A 26,442-nucleotide genomic window follows, 5' to 3' on the forward strand; every position below is an offset into this window, starting at 1 on the left:
GACAGCTGAGCAAATTCAGGCTGTCACAGACTGCACTGCTCAGGTTCATTCTGCCATCACAGAATCCATCATCATCACTGTGAGATTTGGTTCTGCAGCATCGCTCGCTAACCAGAGAGCCTCAGAACACTGTCCTGCTACCCTCTTAAACGGATGTACAGGTTGAAAAATAAAAAGCTTAGATGCCTCTCAACATGGATACTCTCTCTTCCAAGGTCTATCCTCCCTGAAACATCAGAGATTCGTAGATTTAAAAACGAGGACTCCCTGCCAGATTCGTTTCACCTTCCGAAAAGTGTCATAAAAAACAGCAACAAACACCCATTCCATTCAGCAATATTTTGAAACACTGAGTTAAAACATCTTTAAAATGTATAGATCTATACCTATATCTATGTATGTACTTATTCCACTTATACTCTCTTTATATATATATATATATATATATATATATATATATATTTTTTTTTTTTTTTTTTTTCACTTTATTTTAGAGGGAAAGTAGTGGAAAGAGACAGGGAACGAAACACAGTGTGGGGAGAGCTGACCAACGCAAATTTCTTGTCAATCTGCATTGAAGTCATTTTGATTATTTAAATGCACCGTATAATGCAGTATTTGTATGCCAGTCAGAGGAAAGGTGCAGAATATGCTTACATTAATCTGACAGACCTGCATCCCGTATAGATAAAAAAAAAAGTGAAGCTGTGCTCAGAACTGCTCTCCTCATCAACAGCAACAATAAAATTCTTTAAAAGAGAATATGTGAACAAGGTGGGCTAACCAATACTTTACTCTTAAATAATGCCAGGTTTGGTTCTTAAAAACAAAAAGACAACATTTTATTCATCCCGCAGTGGGGAAATATACAGTGTTGCAGGAGCAGAGGGCGATAGAACAGTGACACACATCGGTACAAAGTGTAAAGAGTAGTAATTAGTTATGCTGTTTGTTGTTACAAACACTAATTCATGTCTTTCACATTTCCAAATTTATATCTTAAATTGACATATTACATTAACGTCAATTTTGAAACAATAAAATATGAAAATCAAACTATTTGAGTGTAAACAACCCAACTACTTATGTTCCCGAGAACCTCCCCCTGTTCTTATGCCTTTGTGGTCAAAGGGGAGTGCTTGGAGCTGTACTTTTTTTTTTTAAGAAGATGTTTGTTGCTGTTACTGTGTAGACCATATACTGTATATTAGCCAAATATTGTAGATGTTTCTGCAGATTGGTTTATGTTTAACGTCTGTAATGTGACTTTAAGACTCTGTATGTCTTGTAGTTCATAGTGCACACATTTTAGATTAAACTTTATTGTCAGTGCACATGCAATTCAGCATCTAACCATGTATGAGACCATAGTATACACACGTGAGTGAGCAAGGTATACACAATGACTGAGGTGCTGTGAACATAATACACTAAAGGAAGTTGCAGATGGTAAATTAGGCGATACAAAATGCAGATAAAGTGAGCATTAAACAGTGCAATATTCGGTACATAATACAGTGAAGTCCTGTTTCTATGGCATTTAAAATGGCAACTCTTTAAAGTGCAAATAAACCTGCACTTGGCATGGGAATAAACTAACCAGACGCCTTTAACCAAAGATACTGGCCCACTGCCTTTACTGTATTTGTTTTCATTCTGCACAGCCCACCAATCGCAGTTCCGAGTGGGAGGGGCCTTGTCTTCCTTCATGGTAGCCACGCCCCTATGTTCGGGTAACACCGCTTCATACACACACACTGTTGTTAGCGACATAGCCACTACGGCCAATTTCATTTTTTGACATTTCCGTTTGCGACCACTTTCCAGGACTTCACTTCTTATCACCGCCGGGTGAATGCACGAGTAGCGGGTTTCTGGGATCCGTTACACCCGGCGGCAGTTGCTCGAGGTAAGTTAAACTAGTCGTGCTAGCTGGCTAACCAAGGGGTGATGGGGGTTGGTTGTTGTGCTAGCAATCCGTTAGCAGCTACATAACCTTGCCGAACAGACAAAATAACGAGCGAACAATTTTTGCTTTTGTGCTGTGACCTTTAACGCGTTGATATGTGTCAGTCTTCTGGTAAAATAACGTGGTGTTGAAGTGGCGGCTACGTTAGCGTCGATAAGTTTAGCAGGCTAGTCGTCGGTGAGGCTAACATGAAATAGCTGTCAGGCTAATGATAAGCGGGCTGACCTGACAACGTTTATTCTTGCAGTTAGTATGTCAGATTTCTTTGCCTTTCTCTGAGACAAGCGCCACGGCCAAAGAAGCAGTTTGTGTAGGAAACAAGACTCTTTTAATCGAACTTATGGCTGAACTTGACGTTTTGTGACGTTAGTGTTAGCCATGCTAAGCGCTAGCCTGCTAGTTAGCCGAGGTTCTTCCTGGGCTAACCAGTTAGCATGGTCAAAATGATTTACTGACCATGCAGCTTAATTTAACTACGGCACCCTAGCGTACCAGTAGCCCAGATGTTTCAAACTATTAAGCCGATTGTGTTGTCGTGGTGTCAGCTTTGGTTAATTGAGCAGGTTTTTCGACGTCTTCTACCCAGCGAGGAGGGTAACGTCAGTTGTCGCCAACACGTTTAGCTCGTCTAATGTTTAAAAAAAAAAAAAAAAAAAGTCCCGTGTTAACCGAGGACTTTCAGCGGCAACCCGACATCGACAAACCGACCGTGTGTTATTTTGTGTTATTCTCGCTTGCCACGAAACTTCAAGCTCGGACAAAAGTCAACGTCAGACAAGCGAAAGCGGTCGGCTCGCCGAAAACGGATAAAGCTCGGTGTTTGTCAGAGAGGGGGAGGGGGTAAAGGCAGCGAGAGACAGCGCCTACACGCCAGCAAATGTTGGCTCGCAGCTAAAAAAAAAATTATTAGCTCGCTTTTTTTTTTTTAATCGCCAGACGACTAATTTCTTGCCGTTTTACTGTCTGTCGTATTTGCGTCGCGCTTCGGCAAAGAGTACATGAAGCTGGATATGCGACAAACACGATCTCGGCGACTGAAGACCGTACGCTCAGCCGCCGTGTTTTCCGAAATAGGAGGTGGATGTGTGAAGCTGCGAGGCTTCACAATGTCTGCCCTCTCTCCGATGACCAAATGCAATGACGTTCGCTCAGGGAGCGTCAATGAATTAATTTTCTAAAGGAAAGCGTATAGATAGTGCGGAAAGCCATTAACTACACGTCTCGTAGGTGCAATGCAATCACCATATTTGATATGCTTACAAAAAATAAAATAAAATATAAAATGTTAATAGTAAAAACTGAACACATATACCCACCTCCCCCCAGAACAAATCATAGGACACGTTGTGGATAATTATTAGTGTGTCAGACATAACTTTCTTTAAAGCAATAACGATTAAAATAATCGGGTGAATTAAATGCGTATTTAAATCATTCATTGTCATATTTTAGTGATTAATAATAATTATAGCTCTGGTAACTTCATTGCTCCGGAATGCCTTATGTAAGACGGTCCCTAACCAGCTGCCACAGCCACTCTACTGAACAATTCAAACATTTTGGATCTCAGTGATCAGTAAGTCTGGAGGCATATGCATAGGCTGAATTTAAAATAAACATTGACATTAAATATGTTAATGTCACCGCAGTGGTTTTTAAGCCAATTTAAATACACCAATAAGGTCTATTACTGTGAGAAAAGTTACACACCAGTGTTAGTTCTGACAGATTCTCACCAAACATTTTTACCTTTTAACCTGTCTCCCTACAGTGACACTACGGAAATATTATGAGACGGATCTTAATGTTGCACTCAGAGCTTAATTATACAAAAATTACTTTCTGTGTAAAGCCTGACTCCTAGACACTTGGTAACATAACATTTAACAATTGATTTTCTTCTTTTAAGTTTAAATTATGTTGATGTCTGTGTATGTTTGTGTAGAAACTACTGAACAGGGGACGATTAAAGTATTTTTTGGTTTGAATTCTTATTTTACTCTCATGAAAAAATTGCATCTTTCTGACACAAACAAAAAAAGGCACACACTTTATAAAAAAACATTCTGTTATTTTTCAGGAGGTTATATTGCATTTGTTTTTAGTTACTTCTGTGTGTGTCATAAGAACATAACCAGTACCTAAAACAGTTAGAAGTAATTTATTATACACATCAGTACATAGCTTGCAGTGAAGTTGGTGTACTTTAAATTTATAAGCCTAGGAGGCAGTGATGGGCTTATTTCTTATTAGAATAACAGATCTGTGAATAAAGACTACTCTACCTCAAACTATAAGGAAATAACTTGTTTAGATGAAGTTGATGTACTGGAAATTTGTGAAACTCATTCAAAGAAATAGATGAATTAAATCAGTTGAAAAACTTAAATGATTTTTTCATAGTGATGTGTTGAAGTATTACAGCCTGCACCACAACAGTGTTTTTGTTTTTCTGTATTGCAAAATAAAATTGCACACTGTTAAAGAATGCAATTTATCCATCCATGCCAACTGTTTGTTTATTGTCCTTTTGTGTTTGTACTCTGTAGCCTCTTTGAGCATGTGTATACAATGAAGAGGCGTGTGGAGGACCAGGAACCAATATTTGCGCAACAGCAATCACGCCGGCCCCCAGTTCAAGGTATCGCAGAAAGCTTCCAGCACCGGGCCCTAGCCCCAGCCACTACTGTGACAGAGGGAGCTGCAGACAGCATGCAGCCATCAACTGGCATCCAGTATTCTGTCCCCCAGGGCTACCAGGTATGATGATTATATTGACCTCAGTCTTAGTGTATGTATGAATACGAGTCAGAAGGAACAAAAACCCTTGTATTTACAGATCATTTGGGTCGTAAAAGACAAAAGTTACTGCAGAGTGTGACTGATTGACTCTCAGATCTTTGTGTTTATTAGAAAATAATTTGGTTCTTGTTTTTAAATCTTCCACAATTCAGTGTTTATTTTGTTCTTTTATTCAGTGTGATTTATCTAAATCTCCGATATATTTAATCGTAGACGGTGCCTACACTGCCCCAGACTACGAGTGGACATGGACATGCACATGGACACAACAGTACTGCCCCCCACGTTGGTCCCCACGCACACACCCTAGCAGTTCAGTCACAAGGTCCTGCAGTGGTCCAAGGCCATGTTCATCCACCTGCACCCATGACTTCGAGTCAAGGACAGCAGCAGTTTCAGCGACTGAAGGTATCTCTACATGGATTTTAAAATCTTCTGTTGAGACCAAGTGTGTTGACATTTGATATGCTGTAGAATATTGCACAAAGCAAGAGGTCTAATATTAAACTGAAAGGCACCTGAAACATTTTTCCCCTGATTTATTATTATTATTTAATTATTTATTCAGCATTCAGATGTTGCAGAACATCTGTTTTAGCCAAGAGCTTCTTCCAGTAATTTCTTATGTTTTCCTTTGTAGGTTGAAGATGCCTTGTCCTATCTTGATCAAGTTAAGCTGCAGTTTGGGAATCAGCCACAAGTTTATAATGATTTCCTTGACATCATGAAGGAGTTCAAGTCTCAAAGGTGAGTTCTAATTTAAGTTTATGTTTTTTCCGTTGTGTGAAATTTCTACATCTAACATGCAAATCAGTGCATCCATGCACTCAGTTGAATCACACACAATCTAAAGCAACATTATTCACTCTGCCTCTACAGCATAGACACTCCTGGAGTCATCAACCGGGTGTCCCAGCTCTTCAAGGGCCACCCAGACCTCATTATGGGGTTTAACACTTTCCTGCCACCTGGATATAAGATTGAGGTTCAAACCAACGATCTGGTCAACGTGACCACGCCAGGCCAGATCCATTACATCACCCCACATGGTATTTCTGTTCAGAACATACCCGTAAGTGGAGCACCTACCCAACCCGTGACCCACCACCAGCATCAGAATCTGCCACAGCCTGGTTCAAACACTACCACCACCCCACCTGTAGCTGCCCAACCTGCTCCAAACAAAACCAGCAAGGTAGAATATATATTCTGTATTTGTCACTGAGTTGATGTGCATTACATGACCTTAGTACCGATCTCTTTTTCAAGACAGACGAATGTCATAACCTCCTTGTGCACTGTCGTTTTTCCCCCTAACAGCCAGTTCAGTCTCCAGCCCACACACCCACCAGCCAGCCAAATCCATCCATCCCATCTTATGCCTCACCACGCTCACCTTCAGTTCAGTCCCACACTCCTGTCAGCAGCACGCCATCCAGTGGGCCACCTCTCCAGAACAACCAACCTGTGGAGTTCAACCATGCTATAAATTATGTTAACAAGATCAAGAACCGCTTCCAGGGTCAGCCAGACATTTACAAAGCCTTCCTGGAAATCCTGCACACTTACCAGGTAAGGAAATGCACACCAGTAAAAATGACATTGTAGAATATATATGACTATACAGTTGTATTTTGCATGATTTTCAAATAAATCACTTTTCTTCTTTTTGGAATTGACCAGAAGGAACAACGAAATGCTAAGGAGGCAGGAGGCAACTACACCCCAGCACTGACTGAGCAGGAGGTCTACACCCAAGTGGCAAGGCTTTTTAAGAACCAGGAGGACCTGCTGTCAGAGTTTGGACAGTTCCTGCCGGATGCAAACAGCTCCATGGTGAGTCTCTGAAAACCCTATCACTTAGAGGGGCTAATTTCACTGTGACCTAAGCTAAACGTGGCTGTTGTTCTTAGCAGAGGAATCCAGTACGAAAGTGTGTTTCTTTGGTTTCAGTTGGTTTTAGTAACTCACTGTGTAGCTTTGTATAAAAACCTATGCTACTTCATAACACCTCCCTAACACTTGTGGTGAGTAAAATTAAGTTAGAGTCCTTTGGAGACTTGTCATTATTATAGCTGCTACAGTGGACGGCCCATAAATATTTAAAATCAATTGTATTGGCGGGAATGTGAAGTTCAACGAAATAAACGTTTGGTCATGCCGTATTCTTTAAGTACCATCATTGCTTCTTATTTTGCCAGAACTCTGTGCATTTCTTACCTTGAATAGAAATAAATGTAATTTTTGATGAGGTTATGATGTGCTGTCCTCTTTTCAGCTGCTGGGTAAGACTACACCAGACAGGGCAGAGTCGGTTCGGAACGATCATGGCGGCACAGTGAAGAGACCCATACTGAACAACAAGCAGAGGCTGAGCCAGAACGGACTGCCACTCAGGAGACCCGCTGGAGTGGGTGTCACACCCCCTGTCAAGGTACACACCTCTACACATGCAGAGAGTCATCAGTGAGATTAGACTAGATGTTAAAAAGTATTACTTAAAATGCATTTTACACGATGTGGCCACCAGACCACAACATTAAGTTAACTAAAACAGAAACATGGAATCTTAATGAACTTTATTGTTTTTAGCTAAGGTTCATTGTCCATCTTCAAAATAAAGCTTTCGATAGCTGGGAGTAATCGCAACTTTGTCGTTTCTTTATACCCTTTAGAAGAAACTTAAAATAATGGGTAAGGACCATGGCATGGCCGAAGTCAGCAAACACAGCACCAGCACCGAAACCATGTTCTTTGAGAAGGTGAGTGATGTTTTATTCATTGTTAATATTTTAAAGTCCTGCAGTAAAATGTGTTTCAAATGATTATGACATGAATAAATTTTCATTTACTTTTTTGTCAACAGGTGAAGAAGGCTCTGAGGAGCTCTGAGGCGTATGACAACTTCCTGCGGTGTCTGCACATCTTCAACCAGGAAGTAATTTCACGCACTGAGCTGGTCCAGTTAGTTATTCCATTTCTTGGGTGAGTTTAAACATGCACATGCAGCTAAAGTGTCATGTACAACATGACACTTGAGTTACAAACAGGTGTAACAGAGATATGTTTGAATGACATGTACCATTTTTGATTTTATGCATTACATTAAATAACCAAATGAAGTTTATGTTTTCTGGAAATATGAATGTTTGATCTGTCTGTGTGTGACTCCAAGCCTCACTATTAACGGTGTGTTTTATTTATATTGTGCCCTGACTGACAGAAAATTCCCAGAGCTTTTCACGTGGTTCAAGAACTTCCTGGGCTACCGAGAGTCCAGTCACGGAGAGTCCAGCCATGCAGAGACTTTGCCCAAAGAGCGTGCAACAGAGGGCATCGCCATGGAGATCGACTACGCTTCCTGCAAGAGGCTGGGGTCCAGCTATCGAGCACTGCCCAAGAGCTACCAGCAGCCCAAGTGCACAGGAAGAACGCCACTGTGTAGAGAGGTGAGTCACTGAAGGAAGTCTGCTTATTGAAGGTATTTTTAACATGGTAATCTGTTTATTCTCTTTCACAGTAGTATCTAGTCGATATTTCTGTCAGTGTAATTGGATAGGAATTGATGTTGTCTTCAGATGGAGCTGAATTGAACATTTGACTAGATGCGCTTGGTACATGTGAAATGTATGGATAGTAGTTAATAATTAATACCTTGTTTGGCATATGCTTTCTTTCTTTCTTTATTAATTATATAATAGTAGTATTGCAAAATATAATTATTGACTTTTAAATAACTGTAATAACTATTGTCTATTACTTACTGTTTGGCTTTTAATTATCTACTCATATATTACTTAACTTTTAATCTTTCATAAGAGAAAGAGCAGATTATTTTGTGTTGTGTTCATTGCATACAGATGTTCCTTTTATATGTAATGCACCACAGGTTTAGAACCAACCACAATCTCTTTTTCTCATTTAAACTGGAATGTCAATCCTTTTATACAGCTTCATTTAATCAATTACTTTTCTGCCTTTTGTGGTGCATTGCTGGCAGTTAAACAAAACTGCATGTTTGCGTTGTCATGCGAATACTTTGCTGGAAATTTAAAGACAACTGAATGTCCCATTACAGGTTTTGAATGACACATGGGTGTCGTTTCCATCATGGTCCGAGGACTCCACATTCGTGAGCTCCAAGAAAACTCAGTATGAGGAACACATTTACAGATGTGAGGATGAGCGCTTTGAGGTGAGGAACACTTTAATCTCGCTCACACATACTTTAGGTCGTTTCATTTTATGTGCATAATTTCCTCTCGTGTAACATTTTGTTCGGGTATCCGAAGACTGCAAGCCTTATCTTCAGAAATCTGATCTCATAATTTTACTGTGATTTCATCCCGTTTAGCTGGATGTTGTTTTGGAAACCAATATTGCAACTATTCGAGCCCTGGAGACAGTGCAGCGGAGGCTTTCTCGCATGTCGGCCGAGGAGCAGCTGCGCTTCAAGCTGGACAACACGATGGGTGGCTCCTCTGAGGTCATTCACCGCAAAGCTATCCAAAGGATATACGGGGACAAAGCCCCAGACATCATCGATGGGCTCAAGAAAAACCCCGCTGTGTCTGTTCCCATTGTGCTAAAAAGGTAATGGTCTCATCGCAGTCCTTATCTACCTCTGGTCACGTAACAAATGTTAGAATCATACAAGTTTGCAAATCATTGTTTTTTTTTTTGTCGCTGTTTCAGATTAAAAATGAAGGAGGAAGAGTGGAGAGAAGCTCAGAGGGGCTTCAACAAAATCTGGCGGGAGCAGAATGAAAAATATTACCTGAAGTCACTCGACCACCAAGGGATAAACTTCAAGCAGAATGACACCAAAGTCTTGCGTTCAAAGACCTTGCTCAATGAAATTGAGACGTTATATTATGATGTAAGTTATACAACAAACATGTTTAGAGAGACTTTTCCTCTAGAAAAAAAGAATGGATCAGTAAAAGTAAACATACTCTTGGACTAATTATTGGTCACCTAAAATCTTGCGGCGTCATTTATCCTATAATTTCACTGGGGCACATCTGGTTTTACTAAAATGTTACTTGTTTGCGTCCCCACAGCGCCAGGAGCGATCATCAGAAGAAACCGCTGCACCGCCACCGAGCGGCCCACACATGAACCTGACGTACGACGACAGCCAAATCCTGGAGGACGCCGCTGCCCTCATCATCCACCACGTCAAAAGACAAGTGGGCATCCAGAAAGAAGACAAGTGCAAGATCAAGCAGATCATCCACCACTTCATTCCCGACCTGCTGTTTGCACGGCGAGGGGAGCTCTCTGATGTGGAGGAGGAGGAGGAAGAGGAGGAAGAAGACATGGAGGTGGAGCAAGACGGGCCCAAGAAGCACAACGGTTTGCCGGGCAGCAGCCCTTCCAAATCCAAGCTCCTGTTCAGCAACACGGCCGCTCAGAAGCTGCGGGGCACCGATGAAGCCTATAACTTGTTCTTCGTGAACAACTACTGGTACACCTTCCTTCGTCTTCACCACATCCTCTGCTCGCGTTTGCTGCGGATCTACGGGCAGGCCGAGAAGCAGATTGAGGAAGACACACGTGAGCGAGAGTGGGAAAGAGAAGTGCTCGGCCTCAAAAGGGAGAAAAATGAAAATCCAGCGATTCAGCTGAAGATGAAGGAACCAAGTAAGTTATCACTGAAGCCTGATTTAGACTCATGTCCTGGAATTATACATGACTAACGCGTTCACAATTCTCTTTTTGTAGTGGATGTTGATGTAGAGGACTATTACTCAGTGTTTCTGGAAATGGTGCGTAATCTTTTGGATGGAAACATGGAGCCTGCCCAGTATGAGGACTCCCTGAGAGAAATGTTTACTATCCATGCCTACGTTGCCTTCACCATGGACAAACTCATACAAAGCATTGTCCGGCAGGTCAGCACAATTAATCTTATCGTTTGCTTTGAGCATTTCATTTCTGTTGTTAAGTTAAATTCCTTCAGGCCACCACATGACCCACTTATTCTCTGTTTTCCTTTCGCTTTAGTGTCATCGTCAATGTTGTCTTTCTTTGGTTCAGACACGAGAACCAAACCAGTCCTCTGTTGCATGAGAAGACTTTTAAATGCGCTGCTTCAAATTCTGTTGTTTCCACAGCTCCAGCACCTTGTTACTGACGATGTGTGTGCGCGTGTCACGGACATGTACCTGAGCGAATGTGCCAACAAAGCCACGGGAGGCACGCTGTCCACGCAGACGTCCAGGGCCACAGCAGAGGGGGCCTACCAGCGCAAAGCAGAGCAGCTCATGTCAGATGACAACTGCTTCAAGGTGCCAAAAGCCGAGAAATAAATTCTGATATTGTGCGGGTCGTCTAAACCGTTTCGAACGCTCTCGTTAAATTTCTTTTGATGCTTTTGTGTTTTTCAGTTGATGTTCGTGAAGAGCCGAGGAGCCGTCAGTCTGGCCATGGAGCTGCTGGACACGGAAGAGGAGAACTCCGATGAGCCAGCAGATGCAGAAGTACGACTTGTAATTTGAGTGCATACACTATATAAAGACAGTAACTCATTAGCTGTGATAATCTTGCTGGTATATGCTTACCTGTGTTTTAGGAAAACATACTGAAACAGTAAAAATACTGGCTAATATTCTTAGATTGGAAATTGGGATTAAAGGTCAACTATTGGAAATTTGAGATACCATAACATCCATTCTTCTTCAGTACAGTGTCCAGTCTATGTGCGCTGTAAATCGTAATTTTCTATTAGAAATACATGTTTTTTTTTTTTCCTGCTTCGTTCTCCACAGAGGTGGTCAGACTATGTGGGCAGGTACCTGAACTCGGATTCTGCTTCCCCAGAGCTGCGTGAGCATCTGGCCCAGAAGCCGGTGTTTCTCCCCAGGTGAGGCTCCAGCCATGTCTCCCTCTTGTCTGCACACTTAAAGCTTCTGTCCCGAGGCTCTAGTCAGCTGATCAGCCACTCCACTGTTGACAAGCCAAACCAGCTGCCAAATACAACTCAATTTCAGAGATAGAGATAGAAACAGTGGCACTTCAGCACAGGCCTGACTTAGAAAACTTTCTCTAATCGTAAATGTGGACATAAGAGCTCTTTTAGTAAAGGACAAACAACGAAAGGTTTGAGGAAGTTATGAAGACTTTGTTGGACGGTGGCCGTGGATTACTTGCAGTCACTGTTTAGATTGTCATTGGCTGTAAACATCATCTTTTCAGTTTCTGACCTCTGCCTCACATGAAAGATTGCACTTTACATGGTCATCTTTTAAAATGCAATTTATTTATTCATTGATTCAGTTCCTTTTTAATGGGAATTTTATTTATTGTCAGTAAGGTTTTTTAAGATGGTTTTGGCTTGATTGTGGGTTTTGAATTTTTCACCTTAGACAGCAAAGAGGAATCATTGGTTTGATTATTGACATTGTATTGAATTTAGATGATGGTTTTCATTGTGTAACGAAAGTCAGCTAATGCACAAGCTAAAAGTAAAACAAATGGGTTCCACTTTTGTCATTTTTATTTCATTTTTTTTTTCTCTCTGATGTCTTTTACCTGAGTTTGAGAGACTGATGCTCTTGTGTAGAACCTAAGAGACTTTGTTAAGAGAGGACAGGGAAGTCACAGTTTCCTTTTCTACACTATCATCATGCCCTTTGTTTGTGATTTGTATCCAGATCAAAGGTCCTGTATGTGACTTAATCACTGTTTGCAACTGTAAATGTTCAAATGTCCATTTGTTTAAGTCTGTTATACTCAGTGTTATGTTTGTAATCATTTTCAGTGGAGACAGTGCACTCCCGTTGCAACTTTTTGTTGTTGGTGAGATTTTCCACTGGTTCGACAGATTAGTGCTCATAGGTTTTTTTAAAACTCTGGTCAAGCACATTATCTGCAACACTTGTACAGAGGAGTAGGGTTTGTAAATAAAAATGATTGTCTAAATTGTATGTTCATATGTTGGTGTATTTCTTTCCCGACACCTCAGAGCTGTGCATGAACGCGTGGCTGTGTCCACTCCAGATGAGTGTTGCACATTAAAACCTGTCTGTTGTTCTTCTTGGTGCTTTTTTGTTTCTTTTGAGATGGCTGTCCATTACCATAAACATTTCAAAAATACTTTAAAGCGCAAAGACCTGCTCTTAGTTTTCTTTTTATTTAACCCATTGCATAAATCTGGTACTAAACTATGATTTATCAGTGGGCTCACCCACATCCTGTCTTATTTTTATTTATTTTTTTTTCCTTTTCATCAAATCTATGAGAGACCAGCAGCACAAGAGGTCAAAAGAATTCGCCCTCCTTCACAAAAATCTCCTCTGGCAGTGAAATTCCAGCAGTTTCTTTTCCAGTTGTGTTGGGTCTTCATCTCACGATCATAACACTCTGTACATTGTTGGTGAAAGTATGTGCACATCAAAGTATCCTCAGCTCATATTTTTGGATTGGTATCTGGTCAGGCAGCAGTTTTCTAGTGTTTGTTTCTAACGGTTTTTACTTGAAATTGGCCTCACTGTCATGTCTTTTAAGTGGAGCCCTGAATGCAAAAAAATGCTTCATGGTTTCAGTCCTCGCTCACCTGTACCCTCTGTGGTAAGTACACATTTAAAACTTTCATTCAGGTGGGGTGAATAATTGCATTCTCTTTTTGTTACCTGCACAAAATTGGGATTAATTTTGTTTGCCAAACATATTTAGGTGTGAATAATGTGCAACGGAAGTGCACTGTACAGAATTATTATGACTGCTGCCTCTGCTGCTCTTATAGATCAACATTTCCCACGAATGATTTGACTCCCTAACTAATTAACCCTGTTGATGGTGAGTTTCGATGCATGGGTTTAAAATTAATTGTTTAAAGGGACAGTCCTCTCAAATTTGACTATACTGTTCACAGATTTGCTTATGTTCATGCGTATTGTGACTGATCACATCCCCACGGCTTTAAAACTGTCAAATACCAATAAAAAAAAAAAAAAAAGTGACATTATAAGTTTCTCTGTAAGTGTGATGCACTCTTTCGATGTGTGGGGTGATCAAGAGTTTTTTTTTTCTTTATTTTATTTTATTTTTTTTCTTCTTCAGCAGTCAATCAGTGTTATTCATGGTTGCAAATCTGTTTTGGCCAACAGGAATTTGAGAAGGATACGAAAGTGCCAGAGAGGATGGGAGCAGCTGCAGCAGGAACGAATGACCAAGGGCCCCTCGGACAAATCGCAGGACGGCAACAGTGAGCTGAAGATGGAGTGCATGTTCAAGCTGAACTCCTACAAGATGGTGTATGTCTGCAAGTCAGAGGACTATATGTACAGGCACACAGCGCTCACACGGGCTCATCAGGTAGGCACAGCCTAGAGTTGTTCTTCTTTTACTGTGGCTGAAAGAAATGTGTCTGTAACACGTGGTTAGGACATTATTGGTGTGTTCACACAACTAAAGGGAAACGACCCAGACCGCCATCAGATGTTCGGTTAGTGGTCCGATCTGAAATGCATCCTCAGTTTGTCTGCAGTTTGCCAATTGTGATCGGATCGCTCATGATGTTGGTTGATACCAACTTTTAACAGGAAGAATGTTGTCTCAGATTATACTGTATTGTATAAAGATTATTCTATTGGGTTATGGCATAGTAACCCTGCAGTCAGATGATTTTTAGTTTTCGACCCACAATCGACCCAGGATTTTATTGGCTCACTTTGGCTCCGATGTGAACAGGAATGCTGCGTCAATCCACTGATTTACATGATGACGTTGATGTACCTGCCTGTCACTGGACGGCCTGTCGGACTGTGTCACTGTAGAAGCTCCAGGGCTGCGAGCAGCTCAAAAACAGAGCAAAGTTTTGGTCAACTCCTATAAGAGACCAATCTCGGAAGGGCAGAGATTTTTGTCAATTTTTTTCAATTAAACAAGTCAAATGTGTTGTTGCACGATTGTTAATGGAAGTGCATAGGTGAATAAGCTGTATGTCATGTTCAGGAAATCGCACCGGGGAAACTCGATGTGAACTGCGCATGCGGCTGTGTTTACATACAGCTTGTACAGCGATATGGCAGTTTTCTATCGATCGTGGTAGCGTACTGGCAAGTACTTGAGATCCGTGAGCTGCTCTGCATCCGCGGAGAAGAGGAGATTCAGCACATTTAAATGTGTAATGATGAAGTTGTCGATGGTGTATGAGAGGGAGGAAAAAATACGGTGCCACCACAAAACTGTGTGACTTTCGACCACCAAGACATGAGCTTAGCCTTTTTTGCTGCTGTTCTATTTAGCCATGCTAAACTTTACCCCTTTACTGTGTATCTGACTGTGTGAGAATGTTTGAATTTGATTTGTTGTTATTATAGAAAACCATAAATAAATGTACAAATGACTCTTAAGGTTGCTGGTTTCTTTGGAAAATTTGAAGGAATTTTCTTTCTAGTTCCCAAAGGATCAGTTTCTTGATGTTATACTCGCAGAATAAACCGTTTCCTTTCCTGTGCTGAGCCGTGTTGTTCTGGTTGATTGTGTCTTTCAGTCCCAGCAGCGGGTGAACACTCGCCTGCACGGGCGCTTCCAGGCCTTTCTGGACTCCTGGGCCAAGGAGCACGTGACCAGTGACATGGCGACCAACAGCCGCAAGTGGCTGATGGGAGACGGACAAGAAGATCAGTTGTCCTGCACCACCACCTGCACCCCCGAGGTCCTCCACTATCTCAACATCAACAAGTACCGGGTGAAGTACAGAACACTGTAGTACACGCCTCTCCATAAAGTCTTCACACAACAAACTGCCAGGGATGAGTTCTCCAACCCGCCGTGACCGGATTGAGTTGCCAACATGTTTTTAGGTTGTTGATCCGTGATTCAAATGTAAAACTTTCCACTTCACACACATCATTCAGGAATCCACCTTTCGAGCTTACACTGCAAGTTCTGCAACAAATATCTAACAGGAGTTACTGAAGTTTAAGTCTTGATGACTCACACTGAACGAAGAATGACACGTTGATGTCGATAATCCATACAGTAGAAAAACCCACCTCTTTAGTTGTTTTATACGTGAGATAAATATCTCTTTAAAGGTTCTCTTTGGTGCAGTTTGATAAAGAAAACACGTTAAAGATTTTCTTAAAACTCCGCTCAGATGTGAAGAGAAATGAAAACTGAACAACCTCAGATTTTCTCTTTAGGTAGCAACAACCAGTACCGGCTACCTTCCTTAAAAATGTGTATAATCGGACTTCCAGCTGTAAACTTGTAAAGCCTGTGAATGTTTTTGATTCCTGCGGCATATTCGACGTGTCTGCCGACCGCTGGGTGGATGTACAATGCCAGCCATATGTACAATAATTTATGATTGCCCAAATACGTTGTGTAAATATACTGTTTATATCTTCTTTTTTTTTTTTTATTGGATATCCTCGATGTGTAGCGTACATTAACACACATACTATCGATCTTTAGCTAGAGGTTGAAGAGAATTTTTATTAACATTTTTTTTTTTTTTTTTTACCAAAGGTTGTTAATTAGAGACCTTTATTCGTTTTTGTTTTTGTTTTTTTTTGGTCTGTGTTGTCCCTGAAGTCTTTGTTTGGTAGGAAAGTTCTCATTTTTGATGTGATTTCAGTTCTTTTCCGTGCATTTTTTTCTACCTTCAGGCGTAAGTATCACTGGTGGTTTTAAGATGACTGAATGTAGCTGAGCGGCAGTTTCTCCTTTTTGACAGAATAGTGTACTGCATGTCCGTCTATCAAAGTACTGAAGTCTTAACAGTACTTTTTGTTGTATTTAAACCTTAAAAAAAAAAAAATGACTAGAACCCGTATTAACAGGTTCAATAGTGGCACAACGAACCCCCAAGGAGAACTCTAAGCGAGTTGTGTTCGTTTTTCTACGGCCAGTGTTGAAGATAAACACTTACTGACGTATTCTCGTCTATACGTGAAAGTCAGCCGCGTGGCTTGTGTACAGTTTAAAGATCAAGAAAATAAGCAATAATTCCTTCAGTTGCAGTTTATCAACCTGTCAGTTTTTATTTCCTGCTTTAATACAAATGTGAATGTTGTATGCCCTTAAAGGAAGGCCGTAAAGATTTTTTTTATTGCCTTTTCCTCCCTGTGGTTTATTAAAGTTGGAATTGGCACTGTTGTAGATATTGTAGCTAAGTTGAAAGATAGATTTACATCACACTAAATGCTGGAAAGTGTGTTCCACGTTGAACGAGCAAATAGATTCTGGTAAATTTAACCTAAAAACCATTCGGTTTAATAATTTTCACATACGCAGACAAACACACTGGTATAGATGTGCTTCTGAGACCGAAAAGAAGCTGCTGAACAAAATGTCACCCTCAGTTTAAGGCAGTGGTCAGTAACCAGCTCCAGACAATCTTGGAACAGTTTTATTACTTGGCTTTTTATTTTTATATTCACCGTGTTCAAAGAAGAATACCACAGGAAGTTCGGAGGGAGCTGATTGTACATAAAGACATCGTTTGTACCTCGTTTATTGTGTCTCTGCTCTTGACTTTTATGATGTACATGAGTGTTAGTATGGTGTTTGCCATTAAACTATCCTTTGAGTAGAAAGAATCTCAGTTCACCGCTTACTTTTTCATGTCTGTGGGTTTTTTTTTTTTATGTTGTGGACCATTATTATGATTTAAAAACCTATCTAAACATGCGCCCTGAAGTTGTTCAGCAGGTGATGTCTGGACTGCTCCTGTCGTTTAGTAACAAAATCAAACCAATCAAAAAATAAAGGAAATGGAAAAATATACAAAAATGTGAGGAATTAGAAATTGTGATTTACACAAAGGTGCAACACCCTGGCATATTACTACCAAAACATATTATTGGAGATGTAATGTGAATTCTTGTTAGTGAATTAGTCACGTTGACGGGTCATTTTTCAGAGGAAGCTTGAATGTGGAAGGACGTGGACTCCTCTTACGCCCGCACGTAGACCCGTGTGCAGACCACGTCATCGGCACCAAAGATCTGAAACGAAAAATGACACCGGATCGGCATCTCGTCAACGTGAATCATTTACATTTTCTCGCTTTTTATACACTTTTATTTTATTGGACAGTGCATGGGTCACTAGGACAACAAAGGAGACACAAGCATTTATACTACCAAACCATAAACTTTAATAGTTTGTAGGTTTAAGGTCACAAATCCAGACTGAACTTTTTGTCAACTTATAAAAGACATATCAACCATAATATAACCATATCAACACCATTATGATGAAAGTGAACATTTTGTCATAACTCGAAATGAGGAGCAGTACTTGGATAAGGACAAACATTTTTATGGCTCGACCTCTAGGTCAGAACATCTCCAATTTACCAGCGATGGAGGTCATTGATGCATAATGTGACTGATACATCTGACCCCTGTCTGCTGCTAAATGCACCAACAATGGGCACCTGAGCAATGTTCAGATGACAGTATGTATCAGTGTATCTGCATCAATGCCCAGGATTCCCAAAAGACAACGTAATGAGATCATTGTTTTTATTCACGTCACCGTTTAGTGCTTTTAATCTAGTGGCGAATGTGAGTTTCGGTCTGTAAATAAAAGTTCATTAACCTATTATTATTCCAGCCTTTTGACAAAAAAAAACCCTATTTAGGATGTACCCAAAATAAATTGAATGCTGTTGATTTTGGAGCTCATGCGTGGTCCTGGTCTCTTTTGAAAGCCAACACTCTGAAGTTTCTATCACAAAAGTGGTATTGTTCTTGAGTAATCAAAGTTGGTCTGACATTTTTGTTTTGTTTTGCAAAAATTTGCTGGTTGTGATCCAAAAAGCTAATTCTATCCCATATACAACTCAGGGGAACATTAAAGGGTTAAAATTGTTTTACACAATCCAATATTTCTCCTTGCAAATACAAAATTGTACACGTAAGTACATCTCCTTTACATGGATTGTTCCCTTTTCCGGATCAAAGCCTTTCCAGTCAAAACCATCATCTTAACTAATGCACAAACTGCCATTCAAGTAATTACTGCTTCAATTCCCTCCAATTATTATTAACTTGACCGGGTTTTCACTCTTAGTCTCATGTGTTGAAGTCGCTACATGAAAGAGCTGAGATGAGGACCTAATTTTCCGCTTGCTACAGAAACAGACGTGACAAAAAGCTCATGTCCAGATCTGCGCGAATCATTGGATGCCCCGGGTTATTGGTGGATGTGACCAGGCCCCGAAGATTTATGGGAGTCCCAGGGGGCTCACCATTATGGACGAGTGTACGGCCACACATCATCATTATCTCAGGCGGTGCGGTGTGGCGTGGCGTGGTGTGGCGGGACGGGACGGGAAAGCCGGCCGGAGATGTGAAAAATGGAGCCGAGGCGACTCCATCTGGCACGTGGCGCGATGCCGAGGGAGACATTAACTGGAGGTAACACCGGGGTCCAGTGGCATTTCTCAGCAGTGTGATCAATGAGGCCAATTAGAGCCCACGAGAGGACACGTACACACTCGGTTCACCCCCCCACCCCCGACGCCATCTCGGACACGCAATTTCACCTGGCTCCAGTCCCATCATAAAGTAGCCAATGCAGGACTTCATTAATCCTCTCAAATCAATATTTATTGGTTGGAAATGTAAAGGATGTAGATGAGGCCCCTCGCTAAAAGACAAGTAAGAGAGTCGAGCATTTATCCTTTCCCCCGTTTTGCTGTAGACTCCCTAAATGGTCGTTACAGTCCACCCATCCCGGACCACAGTGAGTGCGGTAAGCCACCACATGTTGTCTTCATTAAGCTCCACATCCATCCATCTCTCCCCAAGAGCCTAATTCCCTCATCTGCTGGCCAGTGCTTTTATTCAAGTTTATGTGGATCTTTTTTTTTTCTTCCCCCTGTTTATACCGAAAGATCGATCGCATTCTTCAGCGAGCAGCGAGTGAACTCATGTTAGCAGAAGAGGGAATGTGTTTGCTTTTAGTTCGTCCAAGATGAATAAGCACGGTGCGGGATATTGCGCATTCGATCAGTTTAATGGAGGCTAAGTTGAAGGATTTAAAAATCAGGAGGTTGTTAACATTGTAAGTTTTTGGGGCTGATAAACTCTAAGTGGAGTAACCTTTATCCAGTCTGTCCATTTACTGCAGGAGCGTGGGAGGATTTTGCTTCCAAACAGATTTACTGTGGAGAGTAATAAAAAAGTATCACACTGATCAGCCACATCATTAAAACCACTGGAAGAGAAGTGACCTGGCATTCATGTGGATGTTACTTAGATGTGTACCAACCACCTAGACCAGAGCAGGTGCCCCCACCCCCATAGCAATGACACACAAAAACAGTTTAAGAACAATTAAAATAATAAAAAAAAAAAGAAACATGAAAAAATGAAGATGTTCCTAATATTGTGCAGGTCTCCATTGTGTCTCCAAAACAGTTGTGACTCATCAGAAAATGGACGTGGACCTTCTGAGGGTGTCCTGTGGTGTCAGTGACAGTGCTGCTAGTGGAGGCCTTTGGGTCCTATAGGTTGAGGGGAGGGGGCTCTGTGGACCAGGCTTGTTCCACTTCATCCCACAGACACTTGATCAGTTAGGGATCTAGTGATTTTAGAGGCCAGGTCCACACCTTGTGTTTTTTTTCATGTTTTTCTGAGTTGTTCTTAAACTGTTTTATGTGTGTGTGGCCATTTCTAAGGGGTGGGGGTCTCTGGTTCTGGTCTAGGTGTGTGGTACATGAACATACACACGAATTCCAGGTACAAACGTTTCCCAGCAGAACATTTAATTGTCACAAGATGCTCGATGTTGTTCACTTCACCTGTCAGTGGTTTAATTAATGTCGTGGCTGATCGGTGTATCTCTGATCTAAGTGACGTTAAAATCTAAACAATAGACCTGTTCACTGTTCCCACACCAGCTGGGGCTCCGTCTGGCCTCTCGCTCTTCGCTGGTATCGCCCGAAGCCCTTTTGTTTGGAGAGTCGCGGTTTTGTCCAGTGATTCATTCCCACATGTTTGTCAGATTACGGTCTATCACTCCGGCACTGACAGACGCACACGCCCTCGTCTCGAATAAAAAACAGATTCGATCAGTTCAAAGTTTAGCTTCACGTTCGAAAACCTGCAGCCAATCCAAATGACCGCCCCTCTTTGAATGTTTCCCTGATTGCCTGTGAGCAGAGCCGGAGTCACTGAAGCCAAACTGGACGCAGCTTTGATGTCCATCTGGCCAATAAATCCAGCACCAGATGTTTACAGGAAAAACTGCTTAGTTTCTGCGATTTTTAAATAGCGAGGAACTTGAGGCACAAGTGTTACTGATGGATGCAAGATCACGGAGCGCAGTTAAATGTTCATTTATTCCTTTGAAATATAGAATGGGTGTCCCTGCGGAGCCTCTGAATGCGTGGGTGTTGCTCTGCACTGTAACAAATGATTTTCTTTTATATTCAGTCACTCGTTTCTTTTTATAATTTATAATAAATGTGGATCTACTGGATCACAGCCAGTAGATCCACATTTCAGACTTATGCTACAAAATCCCCCAAAACACACACACACACACACACAAAAAAAAACATCATGATAATGTGATATCTCACAGGCACCGTCGTGTTTATCCACACCCTTTGTTGGGAACTGAAGGAAATGTGAGAAACGGACAGCGTTTCCAAGCCACTATGGGCGTTGAGAACTTTTCCCAGGAACTACAGAGTATTTTAGAAAATTACTGTCATTTAACATTTTCACATCTGGTGTCACCACCTCTCTTGACCCACGATCTAGTTTTGGTTTCTGCCTCAGTAGTAAATGTGCAGGCATGACTATCGGCATTTGGGAAATTATCCTAAATCTGCTTCCAGCCGAGGGTTAGACGAGTGCGTCGGTCCCGTTTAACTAGTGCAAAGAACTGTAAAAGGTTGTTAAAAACAGTTTTACTAATTAACCTTAAGATTTCAAGACGTGAGCTAAAGGCAGAAAAGTTTTGTTCATCCCTTATTTCCATTCTTTTTTTTTTTTTTATGAGCAACAAACCAAAAGCCAAAAGACTCACTTCCCAGACTCATGGGATTTTAAAAAGCTTATATGACTCAACACCTATTTTGTAGATGGAAAATTGAGTTTCTTTTTTGGGTTTATTACTCAGATGATCACTGAGAACTGCAGAAGATAACTCCTCCCGGCCAGGAAATAGTCTGTCTCATAATTTAACAAGACATATCTTCTTAATTAATTAGCTTTAGAATTGGACTTTGTTATCCCTTTTCTCTACGTTTCCAGGCTTTTGTGCTTTGGTTTCATATTTATTTTACAGAAATAAAAGAGAGAAAGAGAGAGAAAGAGAGAAATCAAGCCAGTAACTCTTTCAGAGACTCACTCTGAATTGCTGAATTGTCCGTCTATTTTCTTTAAAAACACGTCCGATCTCTGTAGCTGCTCCGTGGCCTTATTTTCTTATTGGCGGAAAGAAAATTCCCCGATGTGAATAAAAGAGAGCCACCTCCAGATCTGACACCTCATCCCACTTCACAAAAACCTCCCAACATCTGCTGAGAGATTTTTTCGACTCACTGTGTTGATAATCCTTCCCCCGGACTGATGGGACGAGAGACACGTGTCTGGATTACAATGCATGTTTTATACACTCTACAACTACATTCAGTTCTCTCTTTATTATCCGCTGTTTTATTTCTAGATATAGTAAACTTTAAAAAGAAAAACGACTGCTCACCAATATGAGCTCATCTCCTTTGAGCTCTCGGCTCCAGAAGGTCTTCGGCCCGTTCCCGCTCAGAAGAGTCTGTTTGCAGTAAATCTTGTTTTCTGTTTCCCAAGTGGCCAAACTCTGTAGAAATGTAGCACTTTAATGAGGTCCTCTGTATTTATCCCCTCAGTTGCACCTTCATGTCAGCAGTATAATAAGTGATAGATGTGAGTGGGGGCCGTGTGTTTATCTCTGTATCCTGTCACTATTTAAGATATCATCAGTCTTTCCCTTGTTTTATTATTATTATTTTTTCATCCTTTAGATTCTCTCAGCAGCCACTGGGTTTTAAGTGTGGGCTCATTTTAATATAGCAGAGTCTTTCTATTCCATTTAATGGCGATTCAGGTTAAGGTGTAAGTGGGAATTTGAAACTGAACGCATGAAACTAAATGCACTTCCAAATGTGTGTGTTCTTATCTTGGAGCTGAGACGTTAATTTAGTTACCTTACACTTCCTGCCGTCCACCGTCTCCTCGTTGAACTCCTCGCCGATGACGAAGTTGATCTCCGTGGTGCGGACCGTGGTGGAGGTCTTGATGTAGAAGTGCTCGCCGTTCTGTCTTATCTCCACATGGGGCTTGGATGCGGCCGCCCCTGCCACCTTCCTCAGCATGGCGTTCACACCTGAAAGCGCAGCAACGTTAAAACTGGTCAAACGAAGAACATTGTTTGTTTTCAAAACAGCGTCATGATCTTCTGGAGAGTCTGGGTTCTGGCACTTGCGTGGATGTTACTTTGACCTGCACTTTGTTATAGACCGAGCACATCGCCGTAGTAACGGCGAGGCAGGGTGTTCTCCAGATAAACTATCCATCCATCCTTGTGACCTGAGAACATGATTCATCAGACCTTCTCCCGTTGCTCCTTAATCTGGTTCTGATGCTCATGTTCCCATTTTGCTGCCAAATCAGCCCTGACCCATTAGACCCACTCGGCCCCGGGAGGTTTGCTGAGCTATCTGACACAGTTGCGAGGCGGAGCCTCTATAGATCGGACTTGTTCGTCTAGCACATCCCACGGATGCTTGATTGGATTTGGGGGATTCAGGGGAATTTGTTCTCCTCAAACCATTCCTGAACCAGTTTTGCTTCGTGGCAGGGTGCATTATTCTGCCGGACCTCCTTCTTCTTTTACCTCGTGGTCCAGTTCTGATGCTCTTGTGCCCATTGTCGCTGCTTTTGTGCAGCAGTTTGAGCAACAGTAGCTCGTCTTTTGGATCGGACCACACAGGCCAATCATCACTGCCCACACGAGTCTGCGAGCTTTGGTCGCCCATGACCTAATTGCCAGTTCCTTCCTTGGGCCACTTTGGATAGGTAATGATCACTGTGGACCAGGAGCACCCCACGGAGCTGTAGTTTTGGAGATGATAATATAACCCTGGTCAAACTTGCTCAAATCCTTACGCTTTCCCATTTTTCCTGCTTCGAACACATCAGCTTTGAGGTGTTCACCTACTGCCTGATACATCCCAGGTGCCAGGATAACTGGATAATGTTATGGCTGACCAGATGAGCCTACTGTACAAGTATAAAACCAAGCTGAATTTTCACCTTTAAGTTAAAAACCTACTCTCCACATTGACTGACGCTGGATAATATTTTTTTTTTCCTCTCTCTGCTTCTGGAAATGTTCTGAAAATAATGAGTTAATGCTCTGTGTATTTTCCAGGGGAGTGCACAGAGGTGAAAGCAACCTGTCTGTCTCAGACAGAGTCATCCCTCAGAGGAAACACGTCGGTTTTTAGCCGTCAGGAGACGCCACGGTGGAAATCCGTTGACTTTCTCATTTAAAAAATATAATAATAATGATAATAAAAGGCAGCTGCAGCAGAGATTGTTATCAGCAGATGTTGCAAATATGGAGGGCATGGTGACAAGGTGATGAGAGGAAGGAATGTCGGTGCTGTTAAACTCTCCTGTACATTGGGAAAGAGACGTGCGGAAAAACCATAAATTCTCACCGTCGCAGTGAAAACACTTGGATGAGAGGACGCTTCAGTCCGTTTCCTCTTGGGAAAACTGTCAGTGCAACAAGACTGTTCTCTTTTGTTGAAATTAAAACTGTTTCAGGGATAAATTTATCTACATTTAATGGAAGAACTGCAGCAAAGAAAACGTAGAGTTGACATTTAGAGACTTGAATTAGTGGAGATCACATATATTTTCATTCATTTATTCAAATGTCACTCTAAGATAATTTGCTCCAATTTGGAGCTCAGACGTGAAGCAGTTTGAAAATTTGAAAATTGAGAACGATTCACTCAGCAGCACTCAAGAAGTAACCCTTGATTGCAGTCTAATGAGTGCATTACATTTGGCCAAAACGTGCTCACACCTTCACATAAGAACGACTAGATTTGTCCTCACCCAGAGCTTTGAGCAGCTCGTCGAAATTCTCGCTGCTCTTCATTTTCCAGGTGCCTCCAAAATTCGGCATTGTTTCGGGTTGGGGTTTTTGATTGTGTGTCAGCCGACGCCTCCCGATGTCCGTCTCCTCCGCTGCCTTTCTTCAGGCTCTTTCTCTCCCTCAGTCCGTCCTTCCCTCCCTCCCTTCCCTCCCTCCCTCTCTCTGTCTTTCTCCTCCCTGTGTGTAATGATCCCACACAGCAGACCAAACCCCCTCGACCTCTTCCTCCTCCTCTCCTCCCCTCAACTCACCACATTTACAGAGACCTCCATGCACATGTGTCCTCTGTGCTTTGTTCTGATTAGGGTGATCTGGTAATGACCGTACATTTCTGTTTAGTTTGAAGGTCTTCTCATCAGGAGCTTCAGCCGTTTGATCTACTGGAGGGTTTAGTGGAAATGCGCTCCTCACATCTGAATTCAGCCTGGTACTGTTAACCTGGATAATTAGCAGATTTAATTAAGTTTAAGTTGTTTCTCTTAACTGTAATTAATTACTCATGGAGACAGATTTAGTTTTTGGTCCAGTGGAGCCAGTGTGCTGCTTTCTTGTTTTCCTCGTTTTCTTTTATCTTTTGAGTTCTTTGGTAGTAAAAAGTAAATGAGGACAATAAATGTTGGAATTATTCCTGAATAGCTTGAACACTGTAAAAAAAGAAATTCCATTCTGCTCCATCATCGGGAGCAAACTGGGGCAAATCAAATAAAAAATAATATCTGGAGGCGTTCCTACTTTCCGTGCCGCCTCTGAATAAAACACAATCAAACGCCGAAGAGGTTTTCAGTGGAAGAAATCAGGTACAAGATCCACGTCCTGTGCACAGACGCATGCTAAAGTTCATGAGGCTGCAGCAGTGTGAGATCAAGAGGGCATCTTCCAAAGTTACACTCTTTGTAGTGCAAAAGTCCTTTTTCCTAATATACCTGGACACCGTGTCAGATTATTGACGCCTTGAATTGACTTAAAGTGAACTTTAGAAGACCTTTTTATGGATCCCTTTGAGGACATAATATCAGGCGAAGCACGGAGAGGAACAACAAAGTACGTCCCTTAAAGATGAAATAAATAAATGACCGTGATTTCCGTAACAAAGAAAAGACTTTCCATCACCGATCCTCCATCTGCAACTTTTTTTTTTCTTAAAAGACGATTACACAACTCAGCCTCCTCAATACAGCCCCTTCCAGTCCTTTGACTATCACACCACCAATCAAGTTACCACCATTACATCCCATGAGAACGGGAGGCCCTTCCTCTAACCCAGGCCAAGTCAGATTGGTTCCCTCTCTCCGACTGCCCCCCTCATCAATCTTTTTGACAAAGCGCCTTCCACACACGGCTTGATAATTAATGTCTAGAGCAGAACAGGGAGCACTCTGTCATCCCACCAGGAAATGTCAGCTCAAAGAAGGCCTCCGCCGTCCTCACCGGGCCTCCTTGTGCGTTTCATTCATCGCTAGGTCTGTTTGTCGGCTTCGTTTCCAGAACTGGAAGTTTGAGGATGTGCGAGGAGCATGAAAAGCGTCGTCTGCTGCCATCTG

General features: G+C 41.7%; 2 protein-coding genes across 2 annotated transcripts; one reads left to right on the forward strand and one right to left on the reverse strand.

The window, feature by feature from the left end:
* Positions 1-518: 518 nt before the first annotated feature.
* Positions 519-17,328, forward strand: LOC125005671 (paired amphipathic helix protein Sin3a-like). Its single transcript, XM_047581187.1, has 21 exons — positions 519-1,909; positions 4,519-4,729; positions 4,985-5,179; positions 5,412-5,518; positions 5,651-5,966; positions 6,092-6,343; positions 6,455-6,607; positions 7,050-7,205; positions 7,447-7,533; positions 7,638-7,756; positions 7,995-8,220; positions 8,850-8,966; positions 9,126-9,364; positions 9,467-9,650; positions 9,835-10,417; positions 10,499-10,668; positions 10,891-11,064; positions 11,164-11,256; positions 11,545-11,639; positions 13,885-14,092; positions 15,273-17,328. The coding sequence occupies exons 2-21, from the start codon at positions 4,541-4,543 to the stop codon at positions 15,489-15,491; spliced, it is 3,882 nt and encodes a 1,293-aa protein (XP_047437143.1). The 5' UTR covers positions 519-1,909; positions 4,519-4,540; the 3' UTR covers positions 15,492-17,328.
* LOC125005672 (cellular retinoic acid-binding protein 1) lies at positions 17,132-25,025 on the reverse strand. Its single transcript, XM_047581188.1, has 4 exons — positions 24,862-25,025; positions 22,938-23,116; positions 22,457-22,570; positions 17,132-17,736 (listed from the first exon to the last, which is right to left on the reverse strand). The coding sequence occupies exons 1-4, from the start codon at positions 24,929-24,931 to the stop codon at positions 17,686-17,688; spliced, it is 414 nt and encodes a 137-aa protein (XP_047437144.1). The 5' UTR covers positions 24,932-25,025; the 3' UTR covers positions 17,132-17,685.
* Between the last annotated feature and the right edge of the window lie 1,417 nt (positions 25,026-26,442).

The sequence above is a fragment of the Mugil cephalus genome, chromosome 3, assembly GCF_022458985.1.
Source record: "Mugil cephalus isolate CIBA_MC_2020 chromosome 3, CIBA_Mcephalus_1.1, whole genome shotgun sequence".
In the NCBI taxonomy this organism is placed as follows: Eukaryota; Metazoa; Chordata; class Actinopteri; order Mugiliformes; family Mugilidae; genus Mugil; species Mugil cephalus.

Excerpts from the sequence above, each read along its gene's own strand:
- LOC125005672 (XM_047581188.1), bottom strand. The coding sequence starts at position 24,931 with ATGCCGAATTTTGGAGGCACCTGGAAAATGAAGAGCAGCGAGAATTTC. Across the intron at positions 23,117-24,861 it reads CGAGCTGCTCAAAGCTCTGG|GTGTGAACGCCATGCTGAGG; the intron begins GTGAGGACAAAT and ends CTGCGCTTTCAG. Across the intron at positions 22,571-22,937 it reads TGGACGGCAGGAAGTGTAAG|AGTTTGGCCACTTGGGAAAC; the intron begins GTAACTAAATTA and ends ACATTTCTACAG.
- LOC125005671 (XM_047581187.1), top strand. The coding sequence starts at position 4,541 with ATGAAGAGGCGTGTGGAGGACCAGGAACCAATATTTGCGCAACAGCAA. Across the intron at positions 7,757-7,994 it reads TTAGTTATTCCATTTCTTGG|AAAATTCCCAGAGCTTTTCA; the intron begins GTGAGTTTAAAC and ends CCTGACTGACAG. Across the intron at positions 11,257-11,544 it reads ATGAGCCAGCAGATGCAGAA|AGGTGGTCAGACTATGTGGG; the intron begins GTACGACTTGTA and ends CGTTCTCCACAG.